This window comes from Eretmochelys imbricata, chromosome 6 (assembly GCF_965152235.1).
Source record: "Eretmochelys imbricata isolate rEreImb1 chromosome 6, rEreImb1.hap1, whole genome shotgun sequence".
Lineage (NCBI taxonomy): Eukaryota > Metazoa > Chordata > Testudines > Cheloniidae > Eretmochelys > Eretmochelys imbricata.
The window spans coordinates 130842801-130856310 of NC_135577.1; the positions used below are offsets into that span (position 1 = coordinate 130842801).

General features: G+C 40.7%; 2 protein-coding genes across 2 annotated transcripts in view; one reads left to right on the plus strand and one right to left on the minus strand.

Moving 5' to 3' along the window:
* Window positions 1-13510, minus strand: part of LOC144266587 (uncharacterized) — a 52399-nt gene that overhangs the window by 21628 nt on the left and 17261 nt on the right. The window contains exon 3 of the mRNA XM_077820018.1: window positions 7405-7527. The gene's annotated coding sequence lies outside the window, so the exon portion shown is untranslated. The remainder of the gene's footprint in view (window positions 1-7404; window positions 7528-13510) is intronic.
* MIS18BP1 (MIS18 binding protein 1) overlaps window positions 1-13510 on the plus strand; it is a 33357-nt gene that overhangs the window by 9985 nt on the left and 9862 nt on the right. The window contains exons 6-10 of the mRNA XM_077819715.1: window positions 1723-1813; window positions 2351-2499; window positions 4716-4882; window positions 8445-8556; window positions 11601-12516. Of these exons, the coding sequence (XP_077675841.1) occupies window positions 1723-1813; window positions 2351-2499; window positions 4716-4882; window positions 8445-8556; window positions 11601-12516 (1435 nt within the window). The remainder of the gene's footprint in view (window positions 1-1722; window positions 1814-2350; window positions 2500-4715; window positions 4883-8444; window positions 8557-11600; window positions 12517-13510) is intronic.

The following is a 13510-nucleotide window of genomic DNA, read 5'->3' on the forward strand; positions in this document are numbered from 1 at the left end:
GTAATCTCTGCCTTGTCCATGTTAAACCTCAGCCAGCTAACCCCAAATCAAACCCACTCTCTTATTGACACTGGTAACTTCTACAGCATCAGTGGAACTGACCAAAGCATGTTTTCAAATCAAGACTGGATCGCTTTCTGGAAGATAAGCTTCAGTCAGACAGAAGTTATCAGGCTCCATAAGGGGGTAACTGGGTGAAATTCTTTGGCCTGTGATATATACAGTAGGCCATACTAGGAGATCTAATGGCCCCTTCTGGCCTTAAAAATCTATGACATTCTTTGGAAGTGCAGTGAGAGAAGCTCTACTCCATGTCCAAATGGAGACAGCTCAGATTAGCCACACTATCAGAAATGGTTCAACTATACATAGCTATGCAAATGCTATGAAAGAGCCCCAACAATTGTCTTTAAATGTCTTTATATTCCAGTTGATTGAACTCAGGTGGGGATCTCGGCCCCTAGTGCTCTAGTCATTCTTCCGTTCACTTCATCCATCACAAGTCTTCTGTATGCCAATGGCCTGTTAGGGTGACTTGAGGGAAGACAGCATTTACTAGCCACTGCATGAACAGTCATGGACAACTGAAAAAGTGTAATGGTTATCCTATGTCATGGATGCAGTGATTACGTCCCTAACCTCCAACCCATTTCGAAACACTAAATCCAGCGTGCTGCCAGCTGCATGCAAAGTAGCTTTAAATTAAATGGACTTTCACCCATTCCTACGGCAGTATTTTCAGTATTCAGCTTAGCAGTTTGCCCTTCAGGGAATTAATTAAAAGTCACAGACATAATTGACTACATGTCTATTTCTTTTTCTTTGGGGGGGGGGGGGGGAGGGAGGGGGCAAAGGAATTGACGACTGTTCTTTTTTCTATATACAGTAGAACCTCAAAGTTACAGATACCTTGGGAATGGAGGTTGTCCATAACTCTGAAATGGGGGTGCAAGGGCTCCGGAGTGGGGGATGGCTCGGGGCTGCAGCCGCAGGATGGGAGGGAGGGCGGCTAGGGCTCTGGGTTGGGTGGTGGTGGGGGGCCTCGGGGCTGCAGTCGCAGGGGGTGGGGAGGAGGTCCCTGGGCAGTGGAGGGGTGCTCACAGATGCAGCCACAGGGTAAGGGGGAGGGGGCGCTTGGGCAGTGGGGGGCACTCAGGGCTACAGCCGCAGGGTGGTGGGAGAGGGGGCCAAGGCTCCGGGGGTGGGTGCCAGGGATCAGGGCTTTGGCTACAGGGGGAGCGCTGAGGCCGAAACCGGTGCTCCCTTTGTAGCTAGAGCCATAGCACCCCCCTCAGGGCTGAAGCTTGGTACAAAACTGCAGGGTTTAAGCTCAGAGCCCTGGTGCTCCTGAGGGTCAGAAGCCCCAAGTTCGCCTTGAACCTCCCCCCGCCCACGGCTGCAGACCCAACCCTCCAGTGAATAAAGCCCCAAGTCAGTACAGTATTTGTGAGGGGTGTTTTGGTCTGTGCTGCTGCCTGATTGAGGACTTGTGGTTTCACAGGGTGTCCGGTTGACCAGTAAGTCCATAACTCTGGTGTTTTTTATCTTTGAGGTTCTACTGTCACATGTAATGTACTACAACTTATGTATTGCTGTCAGTGAACCAAATTCACTATTCAAATATCATTCTTTCTTACTGTGAAAGGGGACGAAATGCAGTAGAAAGTAGAGTATGCTGTTAAAATTTTAGCCATTATTAACGCTCTCCTCTGTTTCAAACAGGATTTCCATACAAATTCATCAAGAAGTTTACATTTGGATTTCCAAAACAATGGAAACAATATGTTGAGAATTTTCTTGGGGAACTAAAGAGGTAACTTTTGGTAGGCCTTTATTTTGTTCAGTGCTAACTTAATAGTGTAGAGTGAATATTTGTTTTTAAAAAATATGTAAAACAACTGAGGTTCAGTAGATATGTATTTAGACTAAGTTCTAAGCAAATTCTTAGTAACCAATGTGTTAACTGGAAAATAAAGTTTAGCAGGCTTTGTCGTGTGTGTGTGTGTGTGTGTGTGTGTGTGTGTAAGTGAGAGAGAAACTAGTGCAGCTACACTGATTTAGCTACAGTGGTGCTACCAGTACACCAATTGCACTAATACCGGAGGACTTGCACTGGCTTGGCTTCTGGCGTAGTTTATTTACATTAGGGGTTTGAATCAGTGCAGCTGCATTAATACACTGGTGTGGGGACGGGGAAGAACCATGTACAATGCTTTTCATTTGTGAGTTTTCTGTGTTTGAATGGTGTACAATAGTATTTCAGCTGAAGTTCTTTAATAACAACTAAGCAATATTAAGCAGTGACAGATTTTGGTTTCTTTTTTTTTTTTCTTAAACTTCAAAAAATTAGGAAAGAACAAGATACTGACGAGGCTGGCAATGAAAAAATCAGTTCTGTGGAAGTGGATATGTTGGAAGAAGAGGCGGTAACAGGAGACTTAAAAAAACAATCTAGAACACAAAACACCACTTATGAAGTAGCACTGAATGATAACAGATGTGAGTACTACCCCACCTCCACCCCCCCCCCCCTTTTTTTGTTCAAAATTGATGGTAATGTAAATGGTTAAATAACTGACTGCTTCTTAACATTTCTCATTTTTAGAATAGTCACAGCATGAAGTTGTTTTTTTTTCAATTGTAGTGGCATTTCTTTCTCACAGTGAAGCTCAATGTTCTATTAAAATATTGGAACATGAAGGGATAAATTTAACCCACAGTTTGTGAGGAATGATCTATCAACATTGGTTTGTGTAGAATAACTTAGGCTAAGTTTGAATTTGGTCCAAAGAGGTTATGTGATGCACTCACATACGTGGAATGAAAGGTTGCGAGGGGGTAATTTCCTTGTAAGTTTTTATTTTACTCCCCTTTATAAAATGAGTATATTTGCAATTCCTGTTGTTCACAGCCATTCCAAATTCTCTCCTTTAAACTATTTCTCTTTATCTCCCTTAATGCATGGACACATGAGGTGGGTGGGGTAATATCTTTTAGTTGGTCCAGTAAAAGATATTACCTCACCCACCTTGTGTCTCCTAATAATCTGGGACTGGTATGGCTACAACTACACCATATGAACAGTTATGACATTCAGGTTTTCTCTGAAATGTTGACATTTTTATAACACTGTACATTGTTTCCTCTTATCCACTTCTCTTTCTTAGTACAAACTCTTCTAGTTTTCCTAATTCTAGGGGCACCATATCTTAATTGCTCTTTGCACCTCTGTCAGTTCTGAATATCCTTGTGATCTGATGCTCCAAAATGGCTTTCATCAGATTTAATTATTCATTATCTCTTTATCCAGACTTCTTCATTTTTGTATCATCTGCACATTTGTACTCTTTCCAGTGTGCTTCCAACTGATTGTATACTTGGGAATAGATTCAGAGTCTAAACTTTTCTTTGTCTAATTCCACTTATCACCACCTTCCTATATGATCTCTGTGTATCATTACTCTCTGAACTATGTCACAAAGTCAAAAGACTTCAGAGCATAAATTTGGTTGCTGTGGGGGGCAAAAATTACTGTAATACTTTAATCACACTAAGTTACATGGGTCTTTGACTTGTCTGCTTTTAAAAGTAAGAATGGTAATTTCTTGATTTAGATATTCACTTTTGTTTTGTGTGAGCATCATTTGCATGAAAATCAATACAAAACTGGGTGACTGGGCAACAAAACAGCAGATGAAATTCAATGTTGATAAATGCAAAGGCACATTGGAAAACATAATCCCAACTATACATATAAAATGATGGGGTCTAAATTAGCTGTAACAACTTAAGAAAGATCTTGGAGGCGTAGATAGTTCTCTGAAAAATCCACTTAGCTTTTTTGACTGCTGCTGCACTAACAGAATGTTGTGAATCATTAAGTAAGGGATAGATAACAAGACAGAAAATATCATATTGCCTCTATATAAATGCCTGGTACACTCACATCTTGAATACTGCGTGCAGATGTGGTTGTCGAATCTCAAAAAAGATATATTGGAATTGGAAAAGGTTCAGAAAGGCCAACAAAAATTATTTTAGGGGTATGGAACAGTTTCTATGTGAGGAGAGACTAATAAGACTGGGACTTTCCAGCTTAGAAAAGAGATGACGACAGGGGGATATGATAGAGGTCTACAAAATCATGACACGTGTGGCGAAAGTACATAAGGAAGTGTTATTTACCTCTCATAACACAAGAACTAGGGGTCACCAAATGAAATCAATAGGGAGCAGGTTTAAAACAAACAAAAGGAAGTATTTTTTCACACAGACAAACTGTGGAACTCTTTGCAAGAGGATGTTGTGAAGGCCAAGACTATAACAGGGTTAAAAAAAAGAACTAGATAAATTCATGGAGGATAGGTCCATCAATGGTTATTAGCCAGGATGGGCAGGAATGGTGTCCCTCGCCTCTGTTTGCCAGAAGCAGGGAATGGGAGACAGGATGAATCACTTGATGATTACCTTTTCTGTTCATTCCCTCTGGGGCACCTGGCATCGTCCACTGTTGGACGACAGGATACTGAGCTAGATGGACCTTTAGTCTGACCCAGGATGGCCGCTCTGAACTTGCAAACGTTGGTTTATGCCTGTAAGATCTTACTAAAGGTTATTTTAAAAGTAAAATAGTATTCTGATGTTTTTAAAAAAACAAAACTCAAAACTGTGCTGCTGCTAACAAGATTTTTTTTTTTGTGTGTGTGTGTGTGTAGATATGACACCCAAACGCAATTCTGTGCAAAAAGATCCAGATGCAAGTTACAGCCGTAGTGGTCGGCGCATTAAACCACCATTGCATTACTGGTGTGGACAACGAGAGTTTGTTGATCGTAAACTAAATGTTACTATAGAAGAGGGTGGAAAAAACTACTTGAGTATTGTAAGACTTTTCTGCATGTTATTACCTTATTGTTCTATACTTGTTTAAAAAGTATCTAAGTTAAGATGACTTTTGTATGCCACACCCTTTTAATTCAGTAGTTTCTGAACTTCTTTCTGTGTGGACTACTTTGGAAGGATCACTTTTTTTTTCATAGATATTTAGGTCAGAAGGGACCGTTATGATCATCTAGTCTGACCTCCTGCACAATGCAGGCCACAGAATCTCACCCACCACTCCTGCAAAAAACCTCACACCTATATCTGTGCTACTGAAGTCCTCAAATCGTAGTTTAAAGACTTCAAGGAGCAGAGAATCCTCCAGCAAGTGACCCGTGCCCCATGCTACAGAGGAAGGCAAACAACCTCCAGGGCCTCTTCCAATCTGCCCTGGAGGAAAATTCCTTCCCGACCCCAAATATGGCGATCAGCTGAACCCTGAGCATATGGGCAAGGTTCATCAGTCAGATACTACAGAAAATTCTTTCCTGGGTAACTCAGATCCCACCCCATCTAATATCCCATCACAGGCCATTGGGCCTATTTACCATGAATATTTAATTACCAAAACCATGTTATCCCATCATACCATCTCCTCCATAAACTTATCGAGTTTAATCTTAAAGCCAGATAGATCTTTTGCCCCCACTGCTTCCCTTGGAAGGCTATTCCAAAACTTCACTCCTCTGATAGTTAGAAACCTTCATCTAATTTCTAGTCTAAATTTCCTGGTGGCCAGTATATATACATTTGTTCTTGTGTCCACGTTGATACTGAGCTTAAATAATTCCTCTCCCTCTCCGGTATTTATCCCTCTGGTATATTCGTAGAGAGCAATCATATCTCCCCTCAACCTTCTTTTAGTTAGGCTACACAAGCCAAGCTCCTTGAGTCTCCTTTCATAAGACAAGTTTTCCATTCCTCGGATCATCCTAGTAGCCCTTCTCTGTACCTGTTCCAGTTTGAATTCATCCTTCTTAAACATGAGAGACCAGAACTGCACACAGTATTCCAGGTGAGGTCTCACCAGTGCCTTGTATAATGGTACTAAAACCTCCTTATCCCTACTGGAAATACCTCTTCTGATGCATCCCAAGACCGCATTAGCTTTTTTCACGGCCTTATCACATTGGTGGCTCATAGTCATCCTATGATCAACCAATACTCTTGAGGATAAGGATGGTTCAGTGGTGAGCATTCTAGCTTGGAACTTGGGAGATGTGGGTTTAATTTGCTGATCTGCCACAGACTCCTTGTATTACCTGGGCAAGTTATTGAGGGCTGGATTTTCAAGTGCCTAAAGAGCCAGATATCTGCCTCTGTAGGCACCTGAAATCCCTTTTGAACATCTGGCCCTGGGTTCCTCTGTGCCTCGGTTCTCCATTAGTAAAATGGGGATAAAAGGGCTGTGCTATCTCAGAGGGGTGTTGTGAGGATAAATACTGTGACAGTGTACCCCATATTCTTCATAGTTCTATTATGATATGATTATGGCATAATTATGATGCATTTTATACAAGATAAGTCATGTGAGGTGTCATGGGAAAAGTTATGAATTGCTGAATATGATTATTCTATTTGCATGCGTGTATCACTTTTGTATCTGAAGTTATAAATACTGACTATGTATCTGTACTTCAAATGTAGTTTATACCTGGGTAACACCCACTACTCTAAATAGCTGGTTGTAAAGGGCCTATTCAGGGTAAGGGGCCATTAGGAAGACCAACAGGCCTTAAGAGAAGCTTATCCCCCACTGGATGAGTCTTCCTGAGAACTCTCCAGACAGCATGTAAGTAATGGCTGCTATGACTCTACAAGGACATGTGACCAGGCCACATAATTCTGGACTCCATCTTGGGATATCAGTATTTTTCCACAAATTGGTCTGGGAGCCAAAGCTTTGAGACAAAGGGTTCCTGCCATATGCTAGAGTTATATAAGACAGGGAGTGACATCATCTGGGGTTCTTCACTTCCCACAAAAGACCACCCCTGGAAACACTTGAGGAACAAAGACTGAACTGGGGGAAGTGCTGGACCCAGGCTAAAGGGATTTCTAGCCTGTGTATGAAGCATCCGCGGATTCCAAGCTGCAAAGCAAGTGTAGCTTGTGCCTTAAGAACCTACAAGTCTGCATGTACCATCAGTTAGGGTGAGAATCTGCTATTCATATCAAATCTATCTAGTATATTAAGCTTACTTTGCAGTTTTTATTAGCTAGGTGATCTGTTTGCTATCACTTACAATCAATTAAAACCTATCTTTTGTAGTTAATACATTTATTTTATGTTCTAATCCAAACCAGTGAGCTTTCACTGGAGTGCTTGGGGGAAAATCTCTGCTTGATTACCACAAGTGTGCATTGCTCTCTTTACATTGAGGGAGAGGCGGACCAGGTATTAAACCCATACTCTGGCCAGATTTGAGCTGAGCAGGGCAGGACGGTACTGCTCTGGGGTCCTAGGCTGGGAAGCTGGTGGTTAGAGAGTCTGCATGTAACTTCAGTTGGGTGTGTACCTACCTGTGTGAATGCTGGTGAAAGTGCAGGCTGGAGGGCTTTGGAGCTTGTCACAGCAGCACAGTGTGAGAGGGAGCCCAGGCTGGTGTGTCAGGGCTCAGTGGTACCTCAGTTCCACCTGGCACCCTGGAAGGAACCAGTCACAAATACATCAGATTCTGAGGCGCTCTCATACTATGGTAATGGGTGCCATATAAGCACCTGAGAGAGATTCCTTTGCAACCTCACAATGCTCATTCCACAACTATATTGGTTATATTAAAAATGTAATATTAGGACAGCACTAAACAGAGAAGGTGAAAATAAACTCATGCCAGTGCAGTAGGTATCAACATTTTTTATCTGTGCTGTTTAATTTAATTTCCTCAGTGGGTGGAGGACTTCACTTTCATTAGGACCAAATGTTCTCTCTTCTCCTGTAGCTCTTTCTGGTCTGATCTTCCCTGGTCACTTTGCAGTTTGGATCAGTCTTTTGTGTTTGGAACTGTGGGCTAATTCTAACACACTGGGCAAATTTGATTATGGTTGAATTTAAGTGAAAGGAAGATGCTGTTATTTCTGAGTTGTGCATGGGCTTAAATGGGGCTGCTGTTATGGTTTTTTGTTTTGGGGTTTTTTTAAGCTTAATTGATCTAAAAAGCCTCTGGAAACCTTAAGAGGACTGGACTTTGCTGTAATAGCTAGCGGGTGCCATTGCTTGACTATACATTGCTGCTTTACCAACATGATATAAATGGCTCCATGGACCTCAGTTTGAGACTCACTTTCTTAGTTACAGTGGTCCTATAAATTAAAGGAAACCTGATCTTCTATTTTGGTCTCACTGTGATGTCCCATGTGGAATTTGTATGAGCGTCAACATTTACAAAATACTACTGATGCAGTATAGCAAAATACTGTGCCATATAGTTTATTACTAACACCTCCACCCCTCCATCTTAGAGCGCAACACAAAGAATTTACAGCTGCTTGTTCCATACTGGTTTTACTATAGCTGATGTGTAGAATCTCTGGCAGACACATTTATTTTCTTCTTTTTCAAGGTATGTAGTAGTAATAAACAAGCCAAAAAGAAAACTATTTCCAGCTCTCCAAAGAACAACAGAGAGGATACAACAGAGACAAGTGAAGGAAAAACTAAAAGCCAATCTGAAGGTAAGAATGGCCATGTGTTTGCAAGCTACGAAGTGCATTTCCCCCCCGAAGTAATTGTAAATGGGGAAGATAGTCTATTAAATGTGGGCCTATAACAAAACCACTACGATGGTGTTGATGCTAGATGCTAAGAACTTTTTTCATCTATCTTGATTGCCAGTTGATTTTTTTAATAATTAAAGCAACACTGTCCACTAGTTTTATGCCCAAAAGATAGATAGGTGGTATGAAAATAGAGAAGGGATACAAACTTCATGAATAGACAGATTTGTTATCTGTCATAAATTGAAATGGAAACAGGTTGATTAAAATTTCTGCTACACTATGCTGTGAATCTGAACACATAAGACTTGGAGTTGTCAGTGTGTGACAACTGAAAAAGGAAAGAAACAAACAAAAGTTCATCAGTCTAGCTTCACTTTTCAAACTGAGTGACGTGCAGAAAGTAAGTAGCCTGCGTGAATAGGAAAAAGTACACTCGATCATCAACTTTTAAGTCTTTTGGGAAATATACAGTAAACCCATAAAACTAAGTTAAAAACAAAAGTTAGTGTCCTTTTTGAAACAACTAGAGCCTCTCTTATAGAATTCTTTATTGCGTGAAGGGAGTATTTTATTTTGGCTGGGTCTTATCCAAAATAAAACTCATGTAGCTGAATTATTTAGATTGAGTATTGAGCATTTTCTGTTGACTTTATGTTCCATGTTTGTTCAGTTCCTTTATGTTGGAATTAACTCTTCAAGATTCTCTTTGTGGTTTTGATAGTCTTAATTTACTCATCAGTTCGGATGGATTCTATTAATTGGGTACACTTAACTGAAACCTAGCAGATTTGTTTTGTGTGAGGAGCCCTGTTCCTGGCCAGACCTGCCTGCGCGCGCGCCACCCCCCCCCCCCCCCCCCATTGTTGTGAGCAGAAGGGTGTTGGCGTTTTTAAATGGAACTACTTCCTAATGGACCAGTTCTGCTTCTGTAATGACCTGAGGGCTCCCATTGACTTCAGGGAGCAGAATGTGTCCCTAAGCAGTTGAGGGAGAAGGATTCTTCTCAATTGAAATATCATGTCCTGATACAAGAACTTGAAGAGAGAGATGTAATGAGTGCAACGTGTCCTCTGTGATCTAGAACAGACTGTCAGCTTATTTGGTGGCTGAGATTTTTGGGGTTCAAATCCTGCTTGCTTTATTTGTTACAAGTAGGTTGACTTGTGTAAGCAAGGTGGATTTGAACGGGCTTTCAGGGATCAGGATGACATACAATCTTGCACTTGTTTATGACTAGAGCTGCAAGTTTGTCACAGCAGTGGAAAAGTCACAGACACCATGATTTCTCTGTCTGATTTTAATAAAGCACCCATGAAGAGGGGAAGGCCTGGTGGGGAGAGAGTGAGTTCTCCCCCTATTCAACCCTGGGAGTGGTGACTCCTGTGTTCCTACGGAACCTGAGCGGTGCTATCAACCTGTGCACTAGGCTGCACCACCTGGAGTAGGGAGTTGAGTCCAGCTCTGTGGGGAACAGGAGCCGCCGCTGCCCAGGATGAGTGCGGTGTGGGCTCAATCTCAGGCACACACCCCGCTCCAGGCCTCTCTTCCTCACTTATCAGTCTTCTTTAAAATAAAAAAAATGAGCCTGTGACTTTTTCTACATTTACTATGACTGCTGGAAATTTGTACTTTTTCAATTTTTTGTTTGAGCATGAAGTTAAGTTTTCTTCCAAGAAAAAAAGGAACTTCCACGTTCTTTGATACATGGTACCACTCAAGCCTTACTTATTAACACCTCTTCCCAAGCCTCTTAACCATAAAAATCTTAATAATTGAACTGTATCTATTTTCTGATAAGTAGGTTGTTTAAATTAAACTTGAAATATATTTTTACTGCTCACTTCCATGAGCATGAAATATGCAGTGAGGCTATTCTATAGATTTCTTACTGTACCTAACTGAAAAGTATAAAGATGGGGAAATGTGTTTATGGTGTAGATTGGGGGAAAAAAATTCCATGTTTCTCTTTAATCTGTGCAATACACAGTAAATTATTAGCATGAAAACGTCTTCCAACATAACTGATATTTAACTCTTATCTAGTGCTTTTCATCCATAGATCTGAGTATTTCACAAAGGAAAATCAGTTTCCCCCTTTAAAATGGGGATGATATTTAAGACAGAAAAGTTAAGTATCTTGACCAGGGTCCTGCAGCAGGTCAGTGGCAGAACCAGAAAGAGCCTAGGTCTCCTGCCTCCTCATTCAAGTGTCCTGACTGCTGGACCATACTGCCTCACACATATACTAGGTAGCATCTGACTTTCCAGAAGGGTTTTGAAAATATAAGCCTTCTCAGTGGAGTCTCAGTAAATTGAAGTATATGCAAGATTGCATAATTGGGCCCATAGGACTACATTGTACCTTCCCAAGGCATAGCCCCCGAGATGGACCAGAGAGCCCAGAAAAGTTTGTCATATTCACCTGGTGGAATTTTCAATTAATGCTCATGTTAAATATGAGGTCGCACCATAGCCTTCAAATGCTGGGCAATTGACTCTTCCACCACCTGGAAGGGATGTCCATGCAAGGTGACTGCAGCTTGCCTGTGCCATATCTTTCTCATGTTTGGGACAGGATAGTACAGAGTCAGAGTTAATGCTGCTTAGCGGCACTAATTCCCACTGGTCTTACAATATTATTTCTATATGTTTGGGAGGAAAGCTGTCTTCTTAAGGCAGCTACTTCCTAGCCCAGCATGAACTGATGGACACCCTCCTGACCTCTGGAACCCTAATCTCCTGTTAGTCTGATGGAGAGGCTTCTGTGGAGTCAAGGGATTTGCACACTGGGGAGTTGCTGCTGGCCTCAATCCTGTTCCACTGGATTCTGCCAGTAGAAGTGGAACTGAGCATCCAGCTTTAACAATTGTACAAGGGGTTCAATGTAGCTGCTGTACGGGGTGTAAGGTATAGTTGTTTAACAGTGTGCAATGCTACATCACATGTAAAACGTGTTTTGGTGTATGTGAAAACCTGTATATAATATTTTTTTCTTTTAGGAAAAATCTATGAGAAGAGAGCAAATTTCAAAAAAGAAATTCGATCCAGTGACAAAAGAGACCCTAGACGTTTTATTTCAGATCCTGATGAAAGTGACACTGAAGCTGAACTTAATAATATTGATAAAAGGACTGTTGTGTTGACACCCTTGAAGCATAAAAAGCTGTATCAAAATAACCTAACATATAATAGCCAGACTGCAGAAAAAAATGCAGAGCAAAATATTTCAAAATATGGAATTGAGACCAGAAATTGCAAAACAAACTCAAGCAGAGAGCTAAAGAGTTGCAGGTATTCTCTAAGGTCACTGAAACAGTTTTGCCAAGACAAACTGTCTACGGAAGAATCCTCAAGCAAGGATGAGGAAGACTCCAATGAAGATATCCCTCTGTCTATCAAAAGGAAAACAAAACCCTCTTTGGAAAGAGAGATTCATAATTATAAATCTTCCTCCGATGCTAAGAGTTCACAGAGCGATACAAAGAAAAAATCCTCGGAGCAAAGAAAAACAGAAAATTCTGCAGCCACTTCCTCTCACAACAGACAGTTAAGGATAGAGCTGTCTGACCAGAAGAAACAATCAGAAGTGGAACCTAAAGCGAAGGCTCCTGCTGGTGGGTCCAGCAGTGCCCCTTTGATTGACAGCATACTAAACACAAGAAAAGCGAGTATTAACCCTCCAACATATGTGTTTGAGTCAGAAACCGAGACAGAAGACTGGGATAGAGAATTTCAAATAAAAGAAAAGAAATCAAAAGTATCTGCCAAAAAACCTGACTGCAAGATTACCAACAGTACAAAGTCTTCAGCGGTGAAGTCAAAGGAATCTGACAAGAGAGAGGTGCAGAATTCCTTGGAGTCTTTTCCAGGTGCAACTGAAGACTGGACTGAGAGAGAACTACAGAAACTACACAGGCAAGCAGTTATGCTTGGTAACAAAAAACAGTAATTTACCTGGACTTTTAAGCAATGTATTAGACTTGAGTATTTAGATTAGCTTAGCATCGCTTTGATTACTTCTCAGTCAAGGTAGAGTAAGACGTACCAATTACACTAGTGTGTCTTTAATATGTGCTTAGACTGTTCTGGTTCAAGTTTTTCATGTTTCATTTTCAGTCCTTATCTGTTTCTTAAATTTTGAACTTTGTCTTTTTCAGACTTAAAAAAAAAAAAAAAGACCGTGAACTTTTGAGTATTTCTCCAGACAATACAATCCTGTACACCTAAAAAAAAATAAAAAAATTAAAAAAAAATGAAATGAAAAACACAGACAATGTAGGTTTTGGTAAAATAAGTTATGCAAAACCTTTAAATTTTGATTTAAACCAATTTTTCTTGAACATGAGTCTCCTGTTTTTTTACAGGGTTTGCAGCTCAAACATATTACAGCATTGTGCCAGTGCTGGAAAGCTAGAAATTTAAAATGACTAGAAACAAAATAAAAATTCACTTACTTTTGTTGTGGGAGTTGATATGCAAAAAGTAAACGATATATGTTGTATAAAAACCCCACAGAAATTAGATTTTTTAATTCTTCAGTTGAATGTGCTAATGTTTCTAAGTGTGAAAGATTTTTCACATGAGGAAAATTTAGAGAGCTCAGGACTGTTTAGTTGAAGGAGCAGGTGAATAAGAGGTGACATAATAGAAGCACACAAACTAATGAATGAGATAAAGTGGGAACTACCATTTGCTCCCTCCAAATACAATAGGAAGGGGATGTTAAAAAAATAAAAACTAACACTTAAAATTTACAGGGAAATTAACTTGTGGTACTCATTGCCACAAGGCATTGATGAAGCCAAGAACCACCAAATTAAGCCTGAATAAAGACTGGGAGTGGATGGGTCACTACAAAAACTAATTTTCCCCCTGCTGATACTCGCACCTTCTTGTCAACTGTTTGAAA